The 18,095-nt window shown below is 46.0% G+C and overlaps 1 protein-coding gene and 1 pseudogene across 1 annotated transcript in view; both read right to left on the bottom strand.

Moving 5' to 3' along the window:
• Positions 1-7,901: 7,901 nt before the first annotated feature.
• Positions 7,902-18,095, bottom strand: part of MTMR12 (myotubularin related protein 12) — an 87,462-nt gene continuing 77,268 nt past the window's right edge. The window contains exons 14-16 of the mRNA XM_003899536.3: positions 13,813-13,980; positions 12,329-12,490; positions 7,902-8,943 (exon numbers count right to left, since the gene is read on the bottom strand). Coding sequence (XP_003899585.1) covers positions 8,374-8,943; positions 12,329-12,490; positions 13,813-13,980 — 900 coding nt within the window. The 3' untranslated portion in view covers positions 7,902-8,373. The remainder of the gene's footprint in view (positions 8,944-12,328; positions 12,491-13,812; positions 13,981-18,095) is intronic.
• LOC116275070 lies at positions 13,622-13,734 on the bottom strand (annotated as a pseudogene).

Genomic DNA, 18,095 nt, shown 5'->3' on the forward strand with positions numbered 1-18,095 from the left:
CTTCCCGCCACTGCCTTGACTAGTTTTTGTATTTTTAATTAGGGCAGAGGCAGGGGTTTCCGTATTCATGAGATGATACAGATCTCACAGCCCTCGTGATCCACCCGTCTCGGCCTCCCAGTGCTGGGATTACAGGCCCAGGCCACACGCGCCCATGTGACATGTGAAATTTACCAACTACAATCACCTAAATGCCCCACAGGTACTCTAGAGGATATCCCTTGAATGAAAACTGTAGATCCATCAGGATATCTTGGAGGCCTGCTCTGCATCCACAAGGCCCGGCCAGAGAGGCCAAGGTCAAGTTGAGAGAGATAGGGAGACAGGCAGGCTCTGCCAGTGGTTCCTTTTCAGAAGCTGCAGAGAAGTTTGGAGGTGCTTTGTTTGGTCCTTCAAAATTAAAAGCAAAATAGTCATATTTCCTGTTCTTAGACTTTGTGGAGGATTCCCACTCTCTGTCCTCAGGCCCCCACACAATACCTTGCATGAAAATTTTACTCTTAAGTTAGATACAGGCTGGGCGTGGTGGTTCACACCTGTAATCTTAACACTTTGGAAGGCTGAGGCAGGTGGATCACTTGAGCTCAGCAGTTAGAGACCAGCCTAGGCAATATGGCAAAACCCTGTCTCTACTACAAATACAAAAATTAGCCGGGCACAGTAGCACGAACCTATAGTCCCAGCTACTAGGGAGGCTGGGGTGGGAGGATCACTTGAGCCTGGGAGGCAGAGGTTGAGTGGGCCATGATTGTGCCACTGCACTCCAGCCTGGGTGACAGAGTAAGACCCTGTTTCAAAACAAAAACAAAAAGATGCAATGAGACAGCAGGACCAGCTAACCCTGCAGTCCGTCTGGTGATGTGGAGGGTTTTTAGGCCTCGTTCTCTGCTCTGGTGCATTTATACTGCTGGGCCTGATGGATTTGTATATCCTGTAGGTGTGAGAGTGAGGCCTCTTTGATATTTCTAGCTAACCACATACCTCAAGTACCCACTCACTGCACCTTTGAAAGATGATTTTTAACATTCCATGTGCTGCTCAACAAACCTTCTGGGATAGATTTTGAAAACATTTGAAGTGCTTATGTAGCCACCTTTGGAACTTAGGTTCCTGTTTAGGATACTTCAAATGTTAATTGTTCCTGGGGTGGAGATTAAGTTTAAACACACACACACACACACACACACACACACACACACACCCCTCTGTTTACATGATGTATGTAAATGACCAAACACATACACAATAATAGCTCCATGCACTGAATATTTACATTATAATAGACACTTATCCTTAACCCTCCAACTCTCCAGTGAGGTGGGTTCCGGGCATGGTGCCATTTTACTGATGAGGAAACGGAGATGGAGGGATGTTATCCTACAGTTTGTAAGCTGCAAAGCAGGGGTTCAGACTCAGACAGTCTGGCTTCAGAGAGCCAGAACGGGGCACGGAGGCTCATACCTCCAAACCCACCACTCTTGGAGGACAAGGCAGGAGGATCACTCAAGCTCAGAAGTTCAAGACTGGCCTGGGCAACATAGTGAGACTCCATTTGTACAAAATGGAGGTCAAGGCTGTAGTGAGCTGTCGTCACACCAGTGCACACCAGCCTCGGAAACAGAACAAGATCTGTCTCAAAAAAATGTTTCTTTTTTTTTTTGGCCGGGCGTGGTGGCTCACGCCTGTAATCCCAGCACTTTGGGAGGCCGAGGCGGGCGGGTCACGAGGTCAGGACATCGAGACCATCCTGGCTAACATGGTGAAGCCCCATCTCTACTAAAAATACAAAAAAAAAAAAAAAAAAGATTAGCCGGGCATGGTGGCAGGTGCCTGTAATCCCAGCTACTTGGGAGGTTGAGGCAGGAGAATCGCGTGAACCCGGGAGGCGGAGCTTGCAGTAAGCCAAGATCGCGCCACTGCACTCCAGCCAGGGCGACAGAGGGAGACCCTGTCCAAAAAAAAAGTTTTTAAATTAAAAAATAGAAAGATTTGGCCAGGTGCGATGGCCTATGCCTGTAATCCCAGCTCTTTGGGAGGCCAAGGCAGGTGGATCACTTGAGGTCAGAAGTTCAAGACCAGCCTGGTCAACAAGGCAAATCCCCGTCTCTACTAAAAATACACACCAAAACATTAGCCAGATGTGGTGGCGGGCGCCTGTAATCCCAGCTACTCGAGAGGCTGAGGTGGGAGAATTGCTTGAACCTGGGAGGCGGAGGTTGCAGTGAGCCGAGATTGCGCCACTGCACTCCAGCCTGGGCGACAGAGTGAGACTCCATCTCAAAAAGAAAAAAAAAAAAAAGATATACAATGCTACTATCTACCATCACTCCAGAACATTCCCTTGTGCCCCTTCCCAGTCCACCCCTGCCCCTCCCCTACCAATCTCTACTGTTTCCCCCCAACCCCACCCCACCCCCATCAGCCAGGGAGAGAGGAGAGGTTTTTTCCATCCTCTCCTGGAGGCTACTGCAGCAGCATTCCAAGCAGAGTCCTCAGGGTCCATCCAAGGATGAAATGCCATCTGTCTGCATTCTTTTCTTTCCCAGGAATGGCATGCACTTGTGCCCTTTCAGTGCTGGGGATGAGTAAGCACGACATTCATTGCGTCTCAGACTTCTGCGAGGACAATTTGAAAAGTCCTCCATTCAGGATTTCATAAAAACATTCAGGTCCAGACAGCCCTTTATGAAACTGGCTAGCAAAACGAAAGTTTTTAAAAAAACAAGTCCAAAAAGCTTACTGTGTGTTAACCTACAGATTATATATTGAAAAAAGCTTACTGTGCATATTTTCATATGATGACACACTTCATATCCTTTAATTGCTAAGGGCAGACAGTGTAATAGGGGATTTAAAAAGAAAAGAACCTGGGTCTGAACCACAAAACAAGCTGAGATGCCTGTTTTTAGACATAAAACCACTCAAATTACTTTTCAATATATGATATTTAAAACCCTGATTTTGCACTACCCACAGCTAGCCTGGTTATCAACAAACTCAAGTGTAGGCACTTGGACACGTCCCTGGTTACACTGGAACCCGCGGTACAAACAGGGTCTTGCCTCTCCCACCCTCCTGCTAGTACTTTTCAGGGTGTTTTGTGTGTGTGTGTGTGTGTGTGTGTGTGTAAGGTGGACCCAATAAGGCCATGCATCTCTATAGATCTTGTCTCTGCTGCATGCTCAGCCCCAAATTGTCCTGCCCCAGGGACGCCTTTATAAATAATCTAGAGCCACAGTGGGACACAAGCCCAGCTCAGAAAACAGGCTTTTTTATTTTTTATTTTTTTATTGTTTTTGAGACAGAGTCTTGCTCTGTTGCCCAGGCTCGAGTGCAGTGGTGTGATCTGGGCTCACTGCAAGCTCTGCCTCCCGGGTTCACGCCATTCTCCTGCCTCAGCCTCCTGAGTAGCTGGGACAACAGGTGTCCGCCACCACGCCTGGCTAACTTTTTGTATTTTTAGTAGAGACGGGGTTTCACCGTGTTAGCCAGGATGGTCTTGATGTCCTGACCTCGTGATCCGCCCACCTCGGCCTCCCAAAGTGCTGGATTACAGGTGTGAGCCACTGTGCCTGGCCAGAAAACAGGCTTTAGATAGGACCCCCTCTGCCCCCAACTCCCTTAATGATAGGGGGCATGAAGGCACAGGGGCTAATTCCCGACAGGAACCGACCCCCCACCCTGTTTCACATTGGACGGAGAATGTTCCACTCTTTACTCCCCAAGTCCCTCCATGCCCTCACCTGGACATCAAGGAACAAGTAAAATCAAGAGTGAGAGACAGCTGAGTCCACCAAAAGTACAAGAGCTAAACACATGTGGAAAATAAGACAAGAAGCTGCTAAACTCTACAGTCACAACCACTACTTGGGAATTTAATACAAGCACCAAAGCAGCAAAACATCTGAAAAGCACATGGCATTCATGAGAGCTTATTAAATTCCAGGGATGTCTCAGAGCTAGCTTTCTGGACATAGTAGTGCGGGCCTGGCCAGATAGGAAAGGGGGATGGGGACAAGCAGCAGAGTAGGAAGCCTCCTCTGTAGGTAGGAAAGGTCAAAGAAATATGAGCCTTGTTTCTCAGAACATACAAAGTGCTATGTCTCAATCTAGTTAAGCATTAAACAAAACGAACGAGAAACAAATCCTACTCTCATAAGCCATCTCACCCTGTGCTCGCTCACTTATCCTCTCTGGAAGCAAAAACAAAGCCTTTTTCTATCTTTCATGGTTTAAATGAAACCAGAGATGGTTTAAATGTACTCAGATCTCTTCCAGCAATTCTTATTCCGGAGGAACAGAATTCTAATTTTACAGACCCCCACAAAAAGCAAAGAGGTAATAATACTTCAGGATTTTTAAAAACTCTTTTCTTTTAATCACCCTATCCCCACCCTATTTTTTCTTCAGCATTGTATCATCACCCAGGATTTTTATTTTTATTTTTTTCCAGACAGAGCCCTTCTCTGTCGTCCGGGCTGGAGTGCAATGGCACGATCTTGGCTCACTGCAACCTCCACCTCTCAGGTTCAAGCGATTCTCCTGCCTCATCCTCCTGAGTAGTTGGGAGCACAGGCATGCGCCACCACACCCAGCTAATTTTATTTTTTCAGTAGAGACAGGGTTTCACCATGTTGGCCAGGGTGGTCTTGAACTCCCAACACTTCAGGTGATCCGCTCGCCTTGGCCTCCCAAAGTGCTGGGATTACAGGCATGAGCCACCGCGCCTGGCTATATGTTTTATTTTTACTTTAGATGCAGAGGGTACATGTGCAGATTTATTACATGGGTATATTGCGTGATGCTGAAGTTTGGGCTTCAATTGAACCCATCATTCAAACGGTGAACATAGTACCCAGTAGGTAGTTTTTCAGCCCTTCCCCGACTCCATCCCCGTTTTGAGTCCCGTCTGTTGTTCTCATTTTTATGTCCAATACCCAGTGTTTAGTTCCCACTTAGGAGAACATTCAGTATTTGGTTTTCTGTTTCTGCATTAATTCACTTAGGATAATGGACTCCAGCTGCATCCATGTTGCTACAAAGGACATGATTCCATTCTTTTTTATGGCTGTATAGTATCCCATGGTGTATATGTACCACATTTTCCTGATCCAATCCATCGCTGATGGGCACCTGGGTTGATTCCATGTCTTTGCTATTGTGAATAGTGCTGTGATATACATGTAACTGCAAATCACCTGAGATTTTAAATATTTGTTTGGCTATTGGTTCCCACCACCAAAACTCCCTGTGCCCCACAAGAACACAAACTCCACTCTTCACTGCTGTCCCCACTGTCCCTGACAAATACCCAGTACATGCTCAATATTTCCTGAAAGAATGAAAAGGATTACTCCATGTGTTATACCAACCACACCAAGTAGAGCATTGCTTGTAAATTGTGCTTTAATTTCTGCAATCAGATATGATGCAGTGAGATACAAGTAAAAACTTTCATTGTGCATCCAGAAAATACAAAGCACATGGATACAGGTTTAGCTCAGCAGCTTATTCCCTTATAAAGAAAAAGGTTTTGAATTTAATTAAAGTTAGTTTATCTTCAGTGTAAAAACCTGGAGGTATAAACAAACTCAAGATAATTATATACAGTAAATTATTTTACATTTCCAAACTTGCACAGTACAGCATTTTAAACAAAGTAAATGGTCTCATTTCAGCTTTCACTGTTAAGCATAATCCACGTCCCAATCTCGGATAAAAATTTCACAATATATAAACCCACTGAGAATTCTGTACACAAATACAAGTTATAGAAATCTGATTTCAAATATAAATACAAAAATTGTCATGACCTTACACGTTACAACAGCTTATTTTTCTATTGTAATTTTTAAAAAATCATAGAAAAATATTTCAATGCACATTCAACTGCTATGACAAAGGCCATGACCTTGTGCCTTTAAACCATACTTTGTAGAGTGTAAAGCATCACACCGGGCATTTTTGGAATGAAAATTACGAAGCCTGAAGAGGCTACTGTATAAATATTCATGTTATAATGTGGTAACAAAAATAGCTCCATAGCATATTTGGGAGGCAATGGGGCAGAGAAGGAAGTGGAGGTTAGTGCTAATTTTAGAAGGCCTATAGAATGTATGTGAAGGTAGCTAAGGAACTAGTTAGTGTATTTTAAAATCCCTATTGCAAGCCTAATACTGACCTTGCTAGTAACTCTTAAGGCAATCAAGACGGAACATGTGTTTGGCCCCTAGATGCACGAATCCTCCTCTCCCCTCAACCTTTGTTCATCTTAACAGACCAACTTAGCTCCTGCACTAATACGGAGTGGGGAGAACAGCAAAACAAGTCACCGTATGCACAAAAGACAATTCAGTGCAAACCTAGAAACTCCTCCAACAGTTCCCAATTTTCTTTGTTTGGGACGAGGTCTTGCTCCATCACCCAGGCTGGAGTGCAGTGGCACGATCTTAGCTCCGCCTCCCGGACTCACGGGATCCTCCCACCTCAGCCTCTCAAGTAGCTGGGACTATAGGCATGCGCCACCACACCCGGCTACTTTTTGTATTTTTAGTAGAGATGGGGTTTTGCCACGTTGCCCAGGCTGGTCTCGAACACCTGGGTTCAAGCAATTCGCCCGCCTCAACCTCCCAAAGTGCTGGGATTACAGGCGTGAGCCACCACGCCTGGCCTCAAATTTTCTTATTGCCCTTGAGTAACTGAAAGCTTTTCTGGACCGGCACAGTGGCTCACGCCTGTAATTTCAGCACTTTGGGAAGCCGAGGCGGACGGATCACGAAGTCAGAGATTGAGACCATCCTGGCTAACAAGGTGAAACCCCCTCTCTACTAAAAATACAGAAAACTAGCGGAGCGAGGTGGCGGGCGCCTGTAGTCCCAGGTACTCGCGAGGCTGAGGCAGGAGAATGGCGTGAACCCGGGAGGCGGAGCTTGCAGTGAGCCGAGATCTTGCCGCTGCACTCCAGCCTGGGCGACAGAGCCAGACTCTGTCTCCAAAAAAAAAAAAAAAAAAAAAGAAAATTTTTCTAAACACGTAACATTCAAATTGGGATCCATACTGAAAAGCAAATATATGTAAAAAGGCAAACATTCAATTTAAAACATTGTAATGAGTTTTGGTTTCTTCCTCTTTTATGGGATTTGACAGGGTTCCACTGAGAACAAAAAAATCAAAAAAACAAAAACAAAAACAAAAAAAACTGCTCCTTACATACAAAGTACACTTTCCTGCATTAAAAAGAAAAAAAATATATGTGTGTGTGTGTGTGTGTGTATATATATATATATAATTTAGACAGCAGATCCAAGAAGGTGACCAGGCATAGTCAAGTTTCTTCTATGGCTTTTAAAATCACTGAGGTATCATATGATAATCATCACTTCTGATACTTATGTTTAAACTGCTTTCCTATGAAAGCCACATTCAAAAGTGACCCAATCCCATCAGTCCATAAAGGTGAAAGAATGTGAGGAACTTGGCTCAGGGGTTGCGGCAGAAAACCACAATCACAAGTGCTCCAAATCCTCAGCAGGCAAGTAGAAAAAGGCGAAGCGATTTGTTCCAAACAACGAGAGGCTCCAGAGGAATGGAAGCTCCTCAGGAAGGATGTCAGGCAAAGAAACAGATCCCCACAGCGTAACCAAGAGGTTTGGCAATGAGACACTGGGACTACGCGCACCAAGGCAGGGAGTGCAGAGGGACAGTGGCGAGTGGTGTGGAGCAGGAGGAAGAAGACCTGGAGCTGGCAGCACAGAAAAGAGGGTGGTGGCTGACTAGCCCCCACCCACAGGCAAAGCATCAGGATGGATGACACCAGTGGAACTTCCCAGGTGTTTTACAGGCAAAGGGGCATAGAAAGAAAAAATGTGATGGTTTAAGTAAATGCCACACATCTTAATACCTCTATCTGAATCTTCAACTCGCCATACAAATACGTAAAGCTGAACTTGCTTCTGTAATTGAGATGGGTTACACAGAAACTTACTATTTCCAATGACTGGATAAATTATCTTGGCACAAAGAGGGTCTGAAGAAAGTATCAAGTCCAAGAATATCTTACTGAAGCCCTTTCTGGTAAACTGGCCATTGCACGCTCTGTATAATACTTAGGCATCAGAAAACGGCCACAACCCTATCACGGGTCAAGTAATAATTCCTTCCAATTAATAATACTACAGATGCAGTTTCAATTGCATAGTCTTTTAGAACCATGAAACGATAATGAGAGCCACCTCTTTTCCCGAAGGCCCAGCTTTACTCCAACGGAGTGCCGGGCTAAGGACCCGGCCAGCATTAGCTGCTGCGTGACATGAATCCGGGGATCAGCTGTCCCAATCTCCCACATTCCTCTTTCACAGTCACTCAATAAACAGGTCACACGTCCCCTAGGTCCACGAACTCATCTTCTCGTTTGGCCAAATCGTCTTCATCTCCCAAAGCTTTCCAGCCACTGGTGGGTAAGACCGGCTTAGAGGAATGTCGCTGGAGCAGAGCGAAAGGAAACAAAGAGGACAGGCGGGCAGAGTTCCTCAGCAGGCAGGGGGCCTCAGCCTGGGGGGCCTGCTGGCTGTGGTGTCTCTCGTCGATCTTCTCTTGTAAACTCTGGACTTCCTCTATCATTTCCAAGAGTTTGCTCATAGTGGCCACTCGGCTACCACCTAGGATTTGGGCTTCTGGAATCCAGCGCAGGTAGCGCTGGGCCCAGACTTTGATTTCGGGCCCCTCAATATGCGGTAACAACAAACCATGGTAGTCAGTGGGCTTGCTATGCCAGCTGTCATAGAACTCTCGAAAGTTGTCTTGGAGCTCATCAGAAGAATTAATAAGTTTGCTAATTCTCTTGCCCAGAAGGTTTTTAATCAAATGATCTGTTTCTTCCCTGAAAAATCCTCTTTTGGGAGATGACTTAGATTGCGTAAGTGGCAAAGAAAGTTGTCGTTGATGCTTTGAGAGGAAACAAATAAAAATTGCTGGTTAACATCACAGGCACAGTTAACAGTTGTTACCATAAAAAACAGAGCATAACCCTGCTTTAACAAGTTCCAAGAGACATCAGCGTTGCCATGTGAATGCACACTCATTAACACACGGTGACATCCAGAGGTGGAGTGTTCCTGTGTATTCTCATGGTGCACACTGTACCAGAAACCAATGGGAAAGCAGGTGCATGTGGCAGCTGTGCAGAAAGGCATGCTGGGACAGAGAAAGGAGCTTTCGGTGCCCTCCTTCTCTGTCACAGGAGCTCCACAGGACACAAAGTACTTCTGAAAAAGCTGTTGAACTGAAGATAGTTTAATGATTGAGAGGAACCTGTGGCTCAGGCCTATTTGTGTTCTAAAGGGAAAAAGATGTTTCCTCTTTGAGAACTTTCAGGCTGTTAACCACTACAATCTTCTCAACAACTGCAAGCAGGCACTGCTGACTACCAGAAGATGGTATCGCATGGGTGAAATAGCAGCTTATCAGACATCCAGTGGGAGTTTAAGCCTAAGTCATAAAGATTCTTTTAGATAAAGAAACAGGCAGGTGAGAGCAAAGAAATTTGATGAGCTAGCTAAGTTGACCAGATTTGTCTGGCAACCTGCAAGGAGTAGAAAATGTGAGAACATTTTCACATTTTCCTATTTCCCCCCTTGGTAATTATCTCTGTGGCCAGAGCAGAGTATTATATTTGGGGGTGCACTGTGAAAGGGTTGTGAGGCTGGGCACAGTAGCTCATGCCTGTAATCCTAGCACTTTGGGAGACCGAGGCAGGCAGATCACCTGAGGCCAGGAGTTCAAGACCAACCTGGCCAAAATGGCAAAACCTCATCTCCACTAAAAATACAAAAAAATTAGCAGGGTGTGGTGGTGGGCACCTGAGGCTGAGGGAGGAGAACTGCTTGAACCCAGGAGGCAGAGGCTGCAGTGAGCCGAGATCATGCCATTGCACTCCAGCCTGGGCAATGAGTGAAACTCCGACTCAAAAAAAAAAAAAAAAAAAAAAGAAAGAAAGGGTTATGAAAGATGGATGTGGTCAGAAGGTCATGAGGGTTCCCCAGTGCTCAAATGAGAAGTAAAAAAACGTGGGGAGAAGCTGTTTGTCCAGCTCTTTTGCTCCTATTCATTTGAAGAAGAGATAACAACTTAACTTTCAGGCTTGCTCTAACTCTAACATATTTCCAGCAGTGTTTCTTCCTTGTAAAAAAATATTCTTTATTGTAAAGAAAATTATTACCTTATTATGAAATATGGAATAAAAATAAAAATATTAAAAAGAAAGCAAAACCATCCACAAGACCACAACTCGGCGGTGACCAGGATCTGACTTTCCATCCAGGCTCAGGAGAGATGAAGGCCAGTGGCCTCTCTTTTCTCCATCGTGAAGATGTGCCAGGCAGGGCAGGGACTACACTGAACCATCATCACCCAGTGCTTCCTGCCTGCTTGGTTCTGTGCTCAGTACTCACATTCACTGAGCACATCATTCTCCAAGTCATCATTATTGCCCCATTTTACAAGTGAGGAAACTAAGGCACAGGGGTAAGCAATCTGCCGAAGGCACTGCTGCTCAGTGCCAAAGGTGATGGTTCAAATAGTCTGGCTCCAGAGCCTGGGCTCTCTACTGAGCTCTCCTTGGTTATGGAAGCCCCCCTCTATCTCCTAAGCGAAAAGAGTACTCAAGAGCAGCTGACATGCCAGCAGCTCCGCAGGCCAAAGCCTGGCCTGGGCCTGCGGCTGACACCGAGGCTGCACACTGAAATGGGTCCCTCCCCGTGTGGCATTCGCATGGCAGCACCACATGCTGCTCAGCCCCTGCTTCCTCAGAGTCTCTGCAGAACTTCCCCCAGGCCACCAGGCTGCTCAGTGCGTCGCCCCACCTGATATCTGGTTTCCTTACCCAAAGGCTTCAAGGCTTCTTTTCGGCCCCGTCCCAACTGTGATTTAGCTATTTGGACCTGAAATTCTCCACCCTTTCAGCTCTGTCCTTTCCCACCTGCCAACTCCTGGAGCTCAGGCTGTCTGTCTCTATCTCCCAAGGAAAAGAGATGATTAGAAAAGCCGGGTCTGAGGAGAGACATGAAATCCATTATTGGAAGGGAGAGCCTCAGGTTCTCCTCTATAAAACAAGGGGTTGTCCTCGCTGTCTCTGAGGTCCCCTGCCACTCTGGCACAGGGCAGTTTCTGTGGTGTCAATCCGGTGCTCATGAGAATGTGCATGCAGCCACCAGGGGGCACAACACACTGAAGAAAAACCGATTTCTGGCCGAGCTGTTCTGGGGCTCAGGGCAATTCTGGTCAAACTAGCAGGAGACGCTCATCAGAAAGGGGAAACTCCACCGTGGGCCTGCGGCCCCTAAAAGGGCAGAGTGGCCGTTCTGAGTCGTTCAGCAGCCAATATTGTCTCTGCTGGCTGTGGCTCACCCAGGTCTCCAGTCCTCTTTAGAATGGAACCAACTCTGACACCAGAAAGGGCCAGGCTTTCTGAAGCCCCTCCAGATCAGGCAGGATAAGGATGGCATGGAGAAGGCAGTGACATGTGTCGACTTGGACTTACCATCACTGCTCTCTCTTTTGTGGACTCTGTGAGGGAGAAATTCTGGGTCTGAAGACAGAGCTAGGAAATGTCAGTTAAATAATTCATCAGTTAGGCAACTTTGGGATTATCAACTAAAATGAGTTTCTGACATTTGTGGTTCATAGCATAGGTCAGCAAACTGGCCACCCCTCAGGCCAAATCTGGACTGGCGCCTGTTCTCGTAAACACTGGAACACAGCTATGCCTACTTGTTCGCCTACTAAGGCTCCTTTTTTTTTTTTTTTTTTTTAAGTAAAGGAATAAAGAATGGCTACTCCATGGGCAGAGCAGCCTAAGGCTTCTTTTGTACTACAACAGTAGAGGGGTACTTGTGACAGAGACTTTGCAGCCCTTGACAGAAAGAGTTGTGCAACCCGTGGTTTACAGGCACAGCTCATTAAGAAAAGTCTTACTATTTATTATAATAAATGAACCGGTACTGGCCAAGTAAAACCCATACATTCAGTGGTCCTTTTACTCTACTAACACACACACACAGGCAGGACAAGAGGTACGATTCCATGGAGTATGACCAGGGCAGCAGCATCCACTGTGACATTTGGCAAATGGCCCTGTTGCACAAGGGCAAAGGTGATTTGCTGAAAGCAAAGGATTCTAATGGTCCTTGACAATTTGACCATCACAAGTTTCGACTCTGCAGACCGCTTTGAGGGGAGAACATGCTGGCAGACAGAATCCATAAGTATCTTTTATCACTACACACATGGGGTCTGGGCAGCTGAACGGGGTTTAGACATGTGGACATCTTACTTTGAAGCGCATTCCTTTCCGTTGGCCTTTGTCCAGTTTCGGCTTTTCCACATAGAGAGGGTTTTTGAGCAATGTCTGGGCTTTGGGTTCAAACTGCACCGACCAATCCCACACGGTGAGCAGATTCAAAGGCTTGCTTTGTGTATCCTGGCCTTCTCTACCCTGCCAAAACAAGCACAGGTCACGCTGTCTTCCAGGGAGGGCTGAGGAAGGCAAACACATACTTTTGGACACAGGCACCAGGAAGTGTGCTCCTGCCCTGCCCTGAGAATGAAGAATCGTGGGCACTTCATTTTTACAGGCTGAGGCTACCTGTGGTTATTCGCTACAAGCTTTTGGTGGGGGAGGAGTGCAAGAACAAGGACAATTCCTTTCCAGCAGTCTACACACCAGCCGCTGTGCTGGGTGCTTCCACAGCCTCGCGAGGTAACTGGTGCTTTTCCAATTTTACATTTGAGGAAACCAAGGCTCAGAAAACTGAACTGCCCAAGGTCATGAAGCTGGTGAGTCACAAGGCTGGGCTCTGAAAGCAGGGCTGTTGCTCCTACTTCACTGGGGGATTTGGTAATCCTCCCAGCTCAAGGAAACCCTGTACCCCTCAGGAGGCTGCTCAGAAGCACTGAGATTATCTAATTGGGGGCACAGCCCAGGAGGGGCCAAAAGGGTTAAGATGGAAGGAAAAGCCTAGCTTCCCTGCTCTGCTGGTCCCCATTCTTTTACAGAGGAATTCCAGGCATCAGGCAAACAGATGGGAGGACATCTGGTCTGACTATCTTTAAAACAGACAGCTTTGAATTTTGCTTAATTCCCCAGCTTCAACACTTGCTTCTAGCTCCAATATTTACCATGTGACCACAGGTGAGTTACTTATCCTTTTTTTGCCTCAGCTTCCTCCAGGATAATAAAAATGCATATGCCATAGGGTGCTGTAAGGATTAATACCTAAGAAAGTCTTAGAACAATGCTTGGTATATAGTGTTCAGTATCTTTTTTTTTTTGAGATGGAGTCTTGCTCTGCCGCCCAGGCTGGAGTGCAGTGGCCGGATCTCAGCTCACTGCAAGCTCCGCCTCCCAGGTTCACGCCATTCTCCTGCCTCAGCCTCCCAAGTAGCTGGGACTATAGGCGCTTGCCACCTTGCCTGGCTAGTTTTTTGTATTTTTTTAGTAGAGACAGGGTTTCACCGTGTTAGCCAGGATGGTCTCAATCTCCTGACCTCGTGATCCGCCCGTCTCAGCCTCCCAAAGTGCTGGGATTACAGGCTTGAGCCACCGCACCTGGCCCAATAACTTTTTTAAAATATGGAATGTCTCATGAGTTTGCATGTCATTCTCTCGCAGGGGCCATGCTAATCTTCTCTGTATCATTCCAACTTTCTTTAGTGTATGTGCTGTCAAGTGAAGACCACTTTTAGCATCAGTATTACTGCATCCTACTTGTGAGAGGAAGCCTCTTTAATACACACGTTCCTAAGAGGGACTCTTACCATGTTAGTATCTTTTTGATGAGGTGAATTGAAGAAGAAGGTGCTAAAAATAGGTATGTACAGGCTATCTGACAAAACAGTCAGGTAAGTCTCTGTGAATTCAAATGCCGGGGGATGCTGGTGCACCAGCTGCCAGACACAATCTAGGAAAAGCAGGAACACAGGAACCTGCATGAAAACAAGATACGTTACTTGGTGGGCAGAGCCCAGTGCAAGCCATCCTGAGTTCAGGGGACAGCACCTCAACAGCTGTGAAATAAGCACTTCTGGGGACTTCATTCTCTGGGAAACACAGAATACTCCATTCCATCCCAAGTGAGAAATATGCTCAACTGAAATCACATGCTTGCGATTTATATACCTGTGTCAAAGACATTTCAAAGATGAAATGTGTAAAAACTTATTATGGATCAGTGTTACAGATGAGCATCTGCAATGGATTCTGATAATAGAAAACACTAACTTAGAACCTCAATTAAGCAAAACGTTATCTCCTCCAAAAAAATTCCATTCTTCCACTAGTAATACCATATTACCAAAAAATGTACTTAATTATGAGTGCTACTTTGAATTTTGTCAATACAAAGTTACAGGGGGTGGGAGGGAACTTCCATGCCCCACCTCCCACACACTGACTGACAGGGTTTGATTCTGAAGACCAACCTGGAAGAAGCCTCCTGCCCACCCCACAGTGAGGGCCAGGAAGACAACGGGGATGGGAGACAAGGGAGAAGCAGTGAAAGTGAGTTTCAAAATGTTTTCAAAATGTATCTTTACAAATCCACAAGCATCATTTATTAGCTCCCAGAGGTGAGCCCTTGATGAGCAGGGAGAGTAGTTTCTAGTATGCTTTATCATTTAGAAAGCGCTTATCCTCCCTGATTCACCAGTGATCCTGCCAGGGGGCTAAGACAAGCTATATTACAGTTTCTCCCTTTCAGAGGAGAAAACGGAAGATTGGAGATGCCCAGAGGCCGGCCCCCAGGGTCTCACACAGGGCTCATGACAGAGAGAGATGCGTGGGAATGCAGTTCTTAAAGCGCAGTGCCGCTTCAATCTTATCACAAATATGACCACCCAATTTTCCTTCAAAATTCCAATATGTCCACATTGAGATGCTAAGAAACATTTGTACAGCAACTTTATTTCACACCTCACTTTATGCATAATATCATTAAATAGAGTGGAAAATACTTGAACTGCACTGTATAGGCAGGGCAATAGGCTCAGAAAATACGGGTGACCTCTCCAAGGACTGGGTGAACAGCAGATCAGGTCTCTTCTTAGACTCTTTCCCCATTAGACATGGTGCCTGCCAGTCCCCCCTTTTCTCAAGATATACAAAAACATATGGCTAGGTGCTGTGGCTCATGCCTGTATTTCCAGCACTTTGGGAGGCTGAGGCAGATGGATCGCCTGAGCCCGGGAGTTTGAGACCAACCTGGGCAATATGGCAAAACCCATCTCTACAAAAAATACAAAAATTAGCTAGACATGGTAGTGCACGCCTATAGTCCCAGCTACTCAGGAGGCTGAGGCAGGAGGATTGCCTGAGCCCAGGGGGTCGAAACTGCAGTAAGCTATGACTGTGCAACTGTATTCCAGACTGGGCAACAGAGAGAGACCATGTCTCAAAAACAAAACAAGGCCAGGCACTGTGGCTCATGCCTGTAATCCCAACACTTTGGGAGGCTAAAGTGGGTGGATCACCTGAGGTCAGGAGTTTGATATCAGCCTGACCAACATGGTGAAACCCCATCTCTAATGAAAATACAAAATTACGCGGTGGCTCAAGCCTGTAATCTCAGCACTTTGGGAGGCCGAGACGGGTGGATCACGAGGTCAGGAGATCGAGACCATCCTGGCTATGTTAGCCAGGATGACTAGTGAAACCCCGTCTCTACTAAAAAATACAAAAAACCAGCCGGGCGAGGTGGTGGGCGCCTGTAGTCCCAGCTACTTGGGAGGCTGAGGCAGGAGAATGGCGTAAACCCGGGAGGCGGAGCTTGCAGTGAGCTGAGATCCAGCCACTGCACTCCAGCCTGGGGGACAGAGCGAGACTCCGTCTCAAAAAAAAAAAAAAAAAAAAAAAAAAAGAAAATACAAAATTAGCCAGGAATGGAGGGGCATGCCTATAATCCCAGCTACTTAAAGAGGCCAAGGTAGGAGAATCACTTGAACCTGGGAGGAGGAGGTTGCAGTGAGCCAAGATCATGCCATTGCACTCCAGACTGGCCAACAAGAGTGAAACTCCTTCTCTTTAAAAAAAAAAAAAAAGAAAAGAAAAAGAAAAAAAAAACACCATACTTATCTCCACAAAGTATCAGCTCTTTCTGCCTACCATGTTATGTAAATGCTGTCACCCTTTCAAATTAATTCCATAAAGTCCCTTCCAGGACTGAAAGATGTGATTTCTATTCAGCTCAATGGGACACAGGTGAGTACAGGCCAGGCCTGAAAGAAACCATCTTGCTCAGTGAGAGAGACATGGATCACCCCAGGAACCTGCCAAGCCCTTACGATCAGGAGCCATGGCTCTGTGTACCCACAGCATTCTGTGTCAAGCTGTTCCGCACCACAGACAGACATGCTGACTACCCGGACTATGAAAAACCACAAGTCACACTGCTAGCACACGTCAGCTCTGCAGATGAGTTAAAGAAAGTTTGTGTGTTTTCATTTTTCCTTTCACCAATCATCAATAAGGCAGCCAATGGAGTGTGTACAGCTGTCACCTAGACATGTACAGCACAATTTGGGGGACTCATTTTCACCAAGTGACCTAAAATGCTAACTCTCCTGTGCCTGAACTTGGAGGCCCAGGCCTGGAGCAATTAATCCAGACACAAGCAGAAGAGGCTGTGGGCACAGTCCCACCCAGGCTACCACTAAGGGCCTGGTAACAGATGGCATTAACATAATCCTGTGCTTTATTTCATTTTTTTTTTTTTTGAGACGGAGTCTCACTCTGTCACCCAGGCTGGAATGCAGTAGCACGATCTCGGCTCACTGCAACCTCTGCCTCCTGGGTTCAAGTGATTCTCCTGCCTCAGCCTCCCAAGTAGCTGGGACTATAGGCATGTGCCACCATGCCCAGCTAATTTTTTGTATTTTTAGTAGACACAAGGTTTCACCATGTTAGCCAGGATGGTCTCTACCTCCTGACCTTGTGATCTGCCTGCCTTGGCCTCCCAAAGTGCTGGGATTACAGGTGTGAGCCACCGTGCCTGGCCCTGTGCTTTATTTCAAAAAGGTTTATGTGTAAGGAAAATTGACTCTGAATGGCTGGGCACGGTGGCTCACGCCTGTAATCCCAGCACTTTGGGAGGCTGAGGCAGGTGGGTCACTTGAGGTCAGGAGTTCAAGACCAGCCTGGCCAACATGGTGATATCCCATCTCTACTAAAAATAGAAAAAATTAGCTGGGCATGGTGGCACACACCTGTAATGCCAATTACTCAGGAGGCTGAAGCAGGAGATAAGCTTAAACCCAGGAGGCGGAGGCTGCAGTGAGCTGAGACTGCACCACTGCACTCTAGCCTGTGCAACAGAGCAAGACTCTGTCTCAAAAAAAAAAAAAAAAAAAAAAATTGACTCTGAAAATCTGAAATCATTCAGTTCCAAAATCTAAAACTTTATTTTTTTTGAGATAGGGTCTCACTGTCACTCAGGCTGGAGTACAGTGGCACAATCATGGCTCACTGCAGCTTTGACCTCCCGGGCTCAAGCAATCCTCTCACCTCACCCTCCCTAGTAGCTGGGGCTGTAGTCAGGCACCACCATGCCCAGTTTATTTTATTTTATTTTTATTTCTGGTAGAGATGAGGTCTCTCTATGTTGCCCAGGCTGGTTTCAAACTCCTGTTCTCCCAAAGTGCTGGGATTACAGGCGCAAATCATCATGCCTGGCTTCCAATTTTCGGATTAAGGATGCTCAACCAGTAATTGAGTGGAGTGCAATTATTCCAAAATCCAAAACAATTTGAAATCTGAAACACGTCTGGTACCATGACTTTCAGGTAAGGGATGTTCAACCTATATTTTTTGTAGAAAACCTGCACCCTGCATATCTATTTATTGCAAAGACTAATTTTATAGAAAAGGTAGGAGTCTCCCTCACTGAGTTACTCTATATTTAAGTCTCATTAATAAATATTATTCCCACTATGAAATATGTATACACCCTTGGTGTACACAATTTAGAAAACTCTGAACATACCTGTTAATCTCTTTCCTCTGGGAAAGGTTTCACTATTATTTAAAGTATTCAAAGTCATCACACAAT

This window comes from Papio anubis, chromosome 5 (genome assembly GCF_008728515.1).
Source record: "Papio anubis isolate 15944 chromosome 5, Panubis1.0, whole genome shotgun sequence".
Classification (NCBI taxonomy): Eukaryota; Metazoa; Chordata; class Mammalia; order Primates; family Cercopithecidae; genus Papio; species Papio anubis.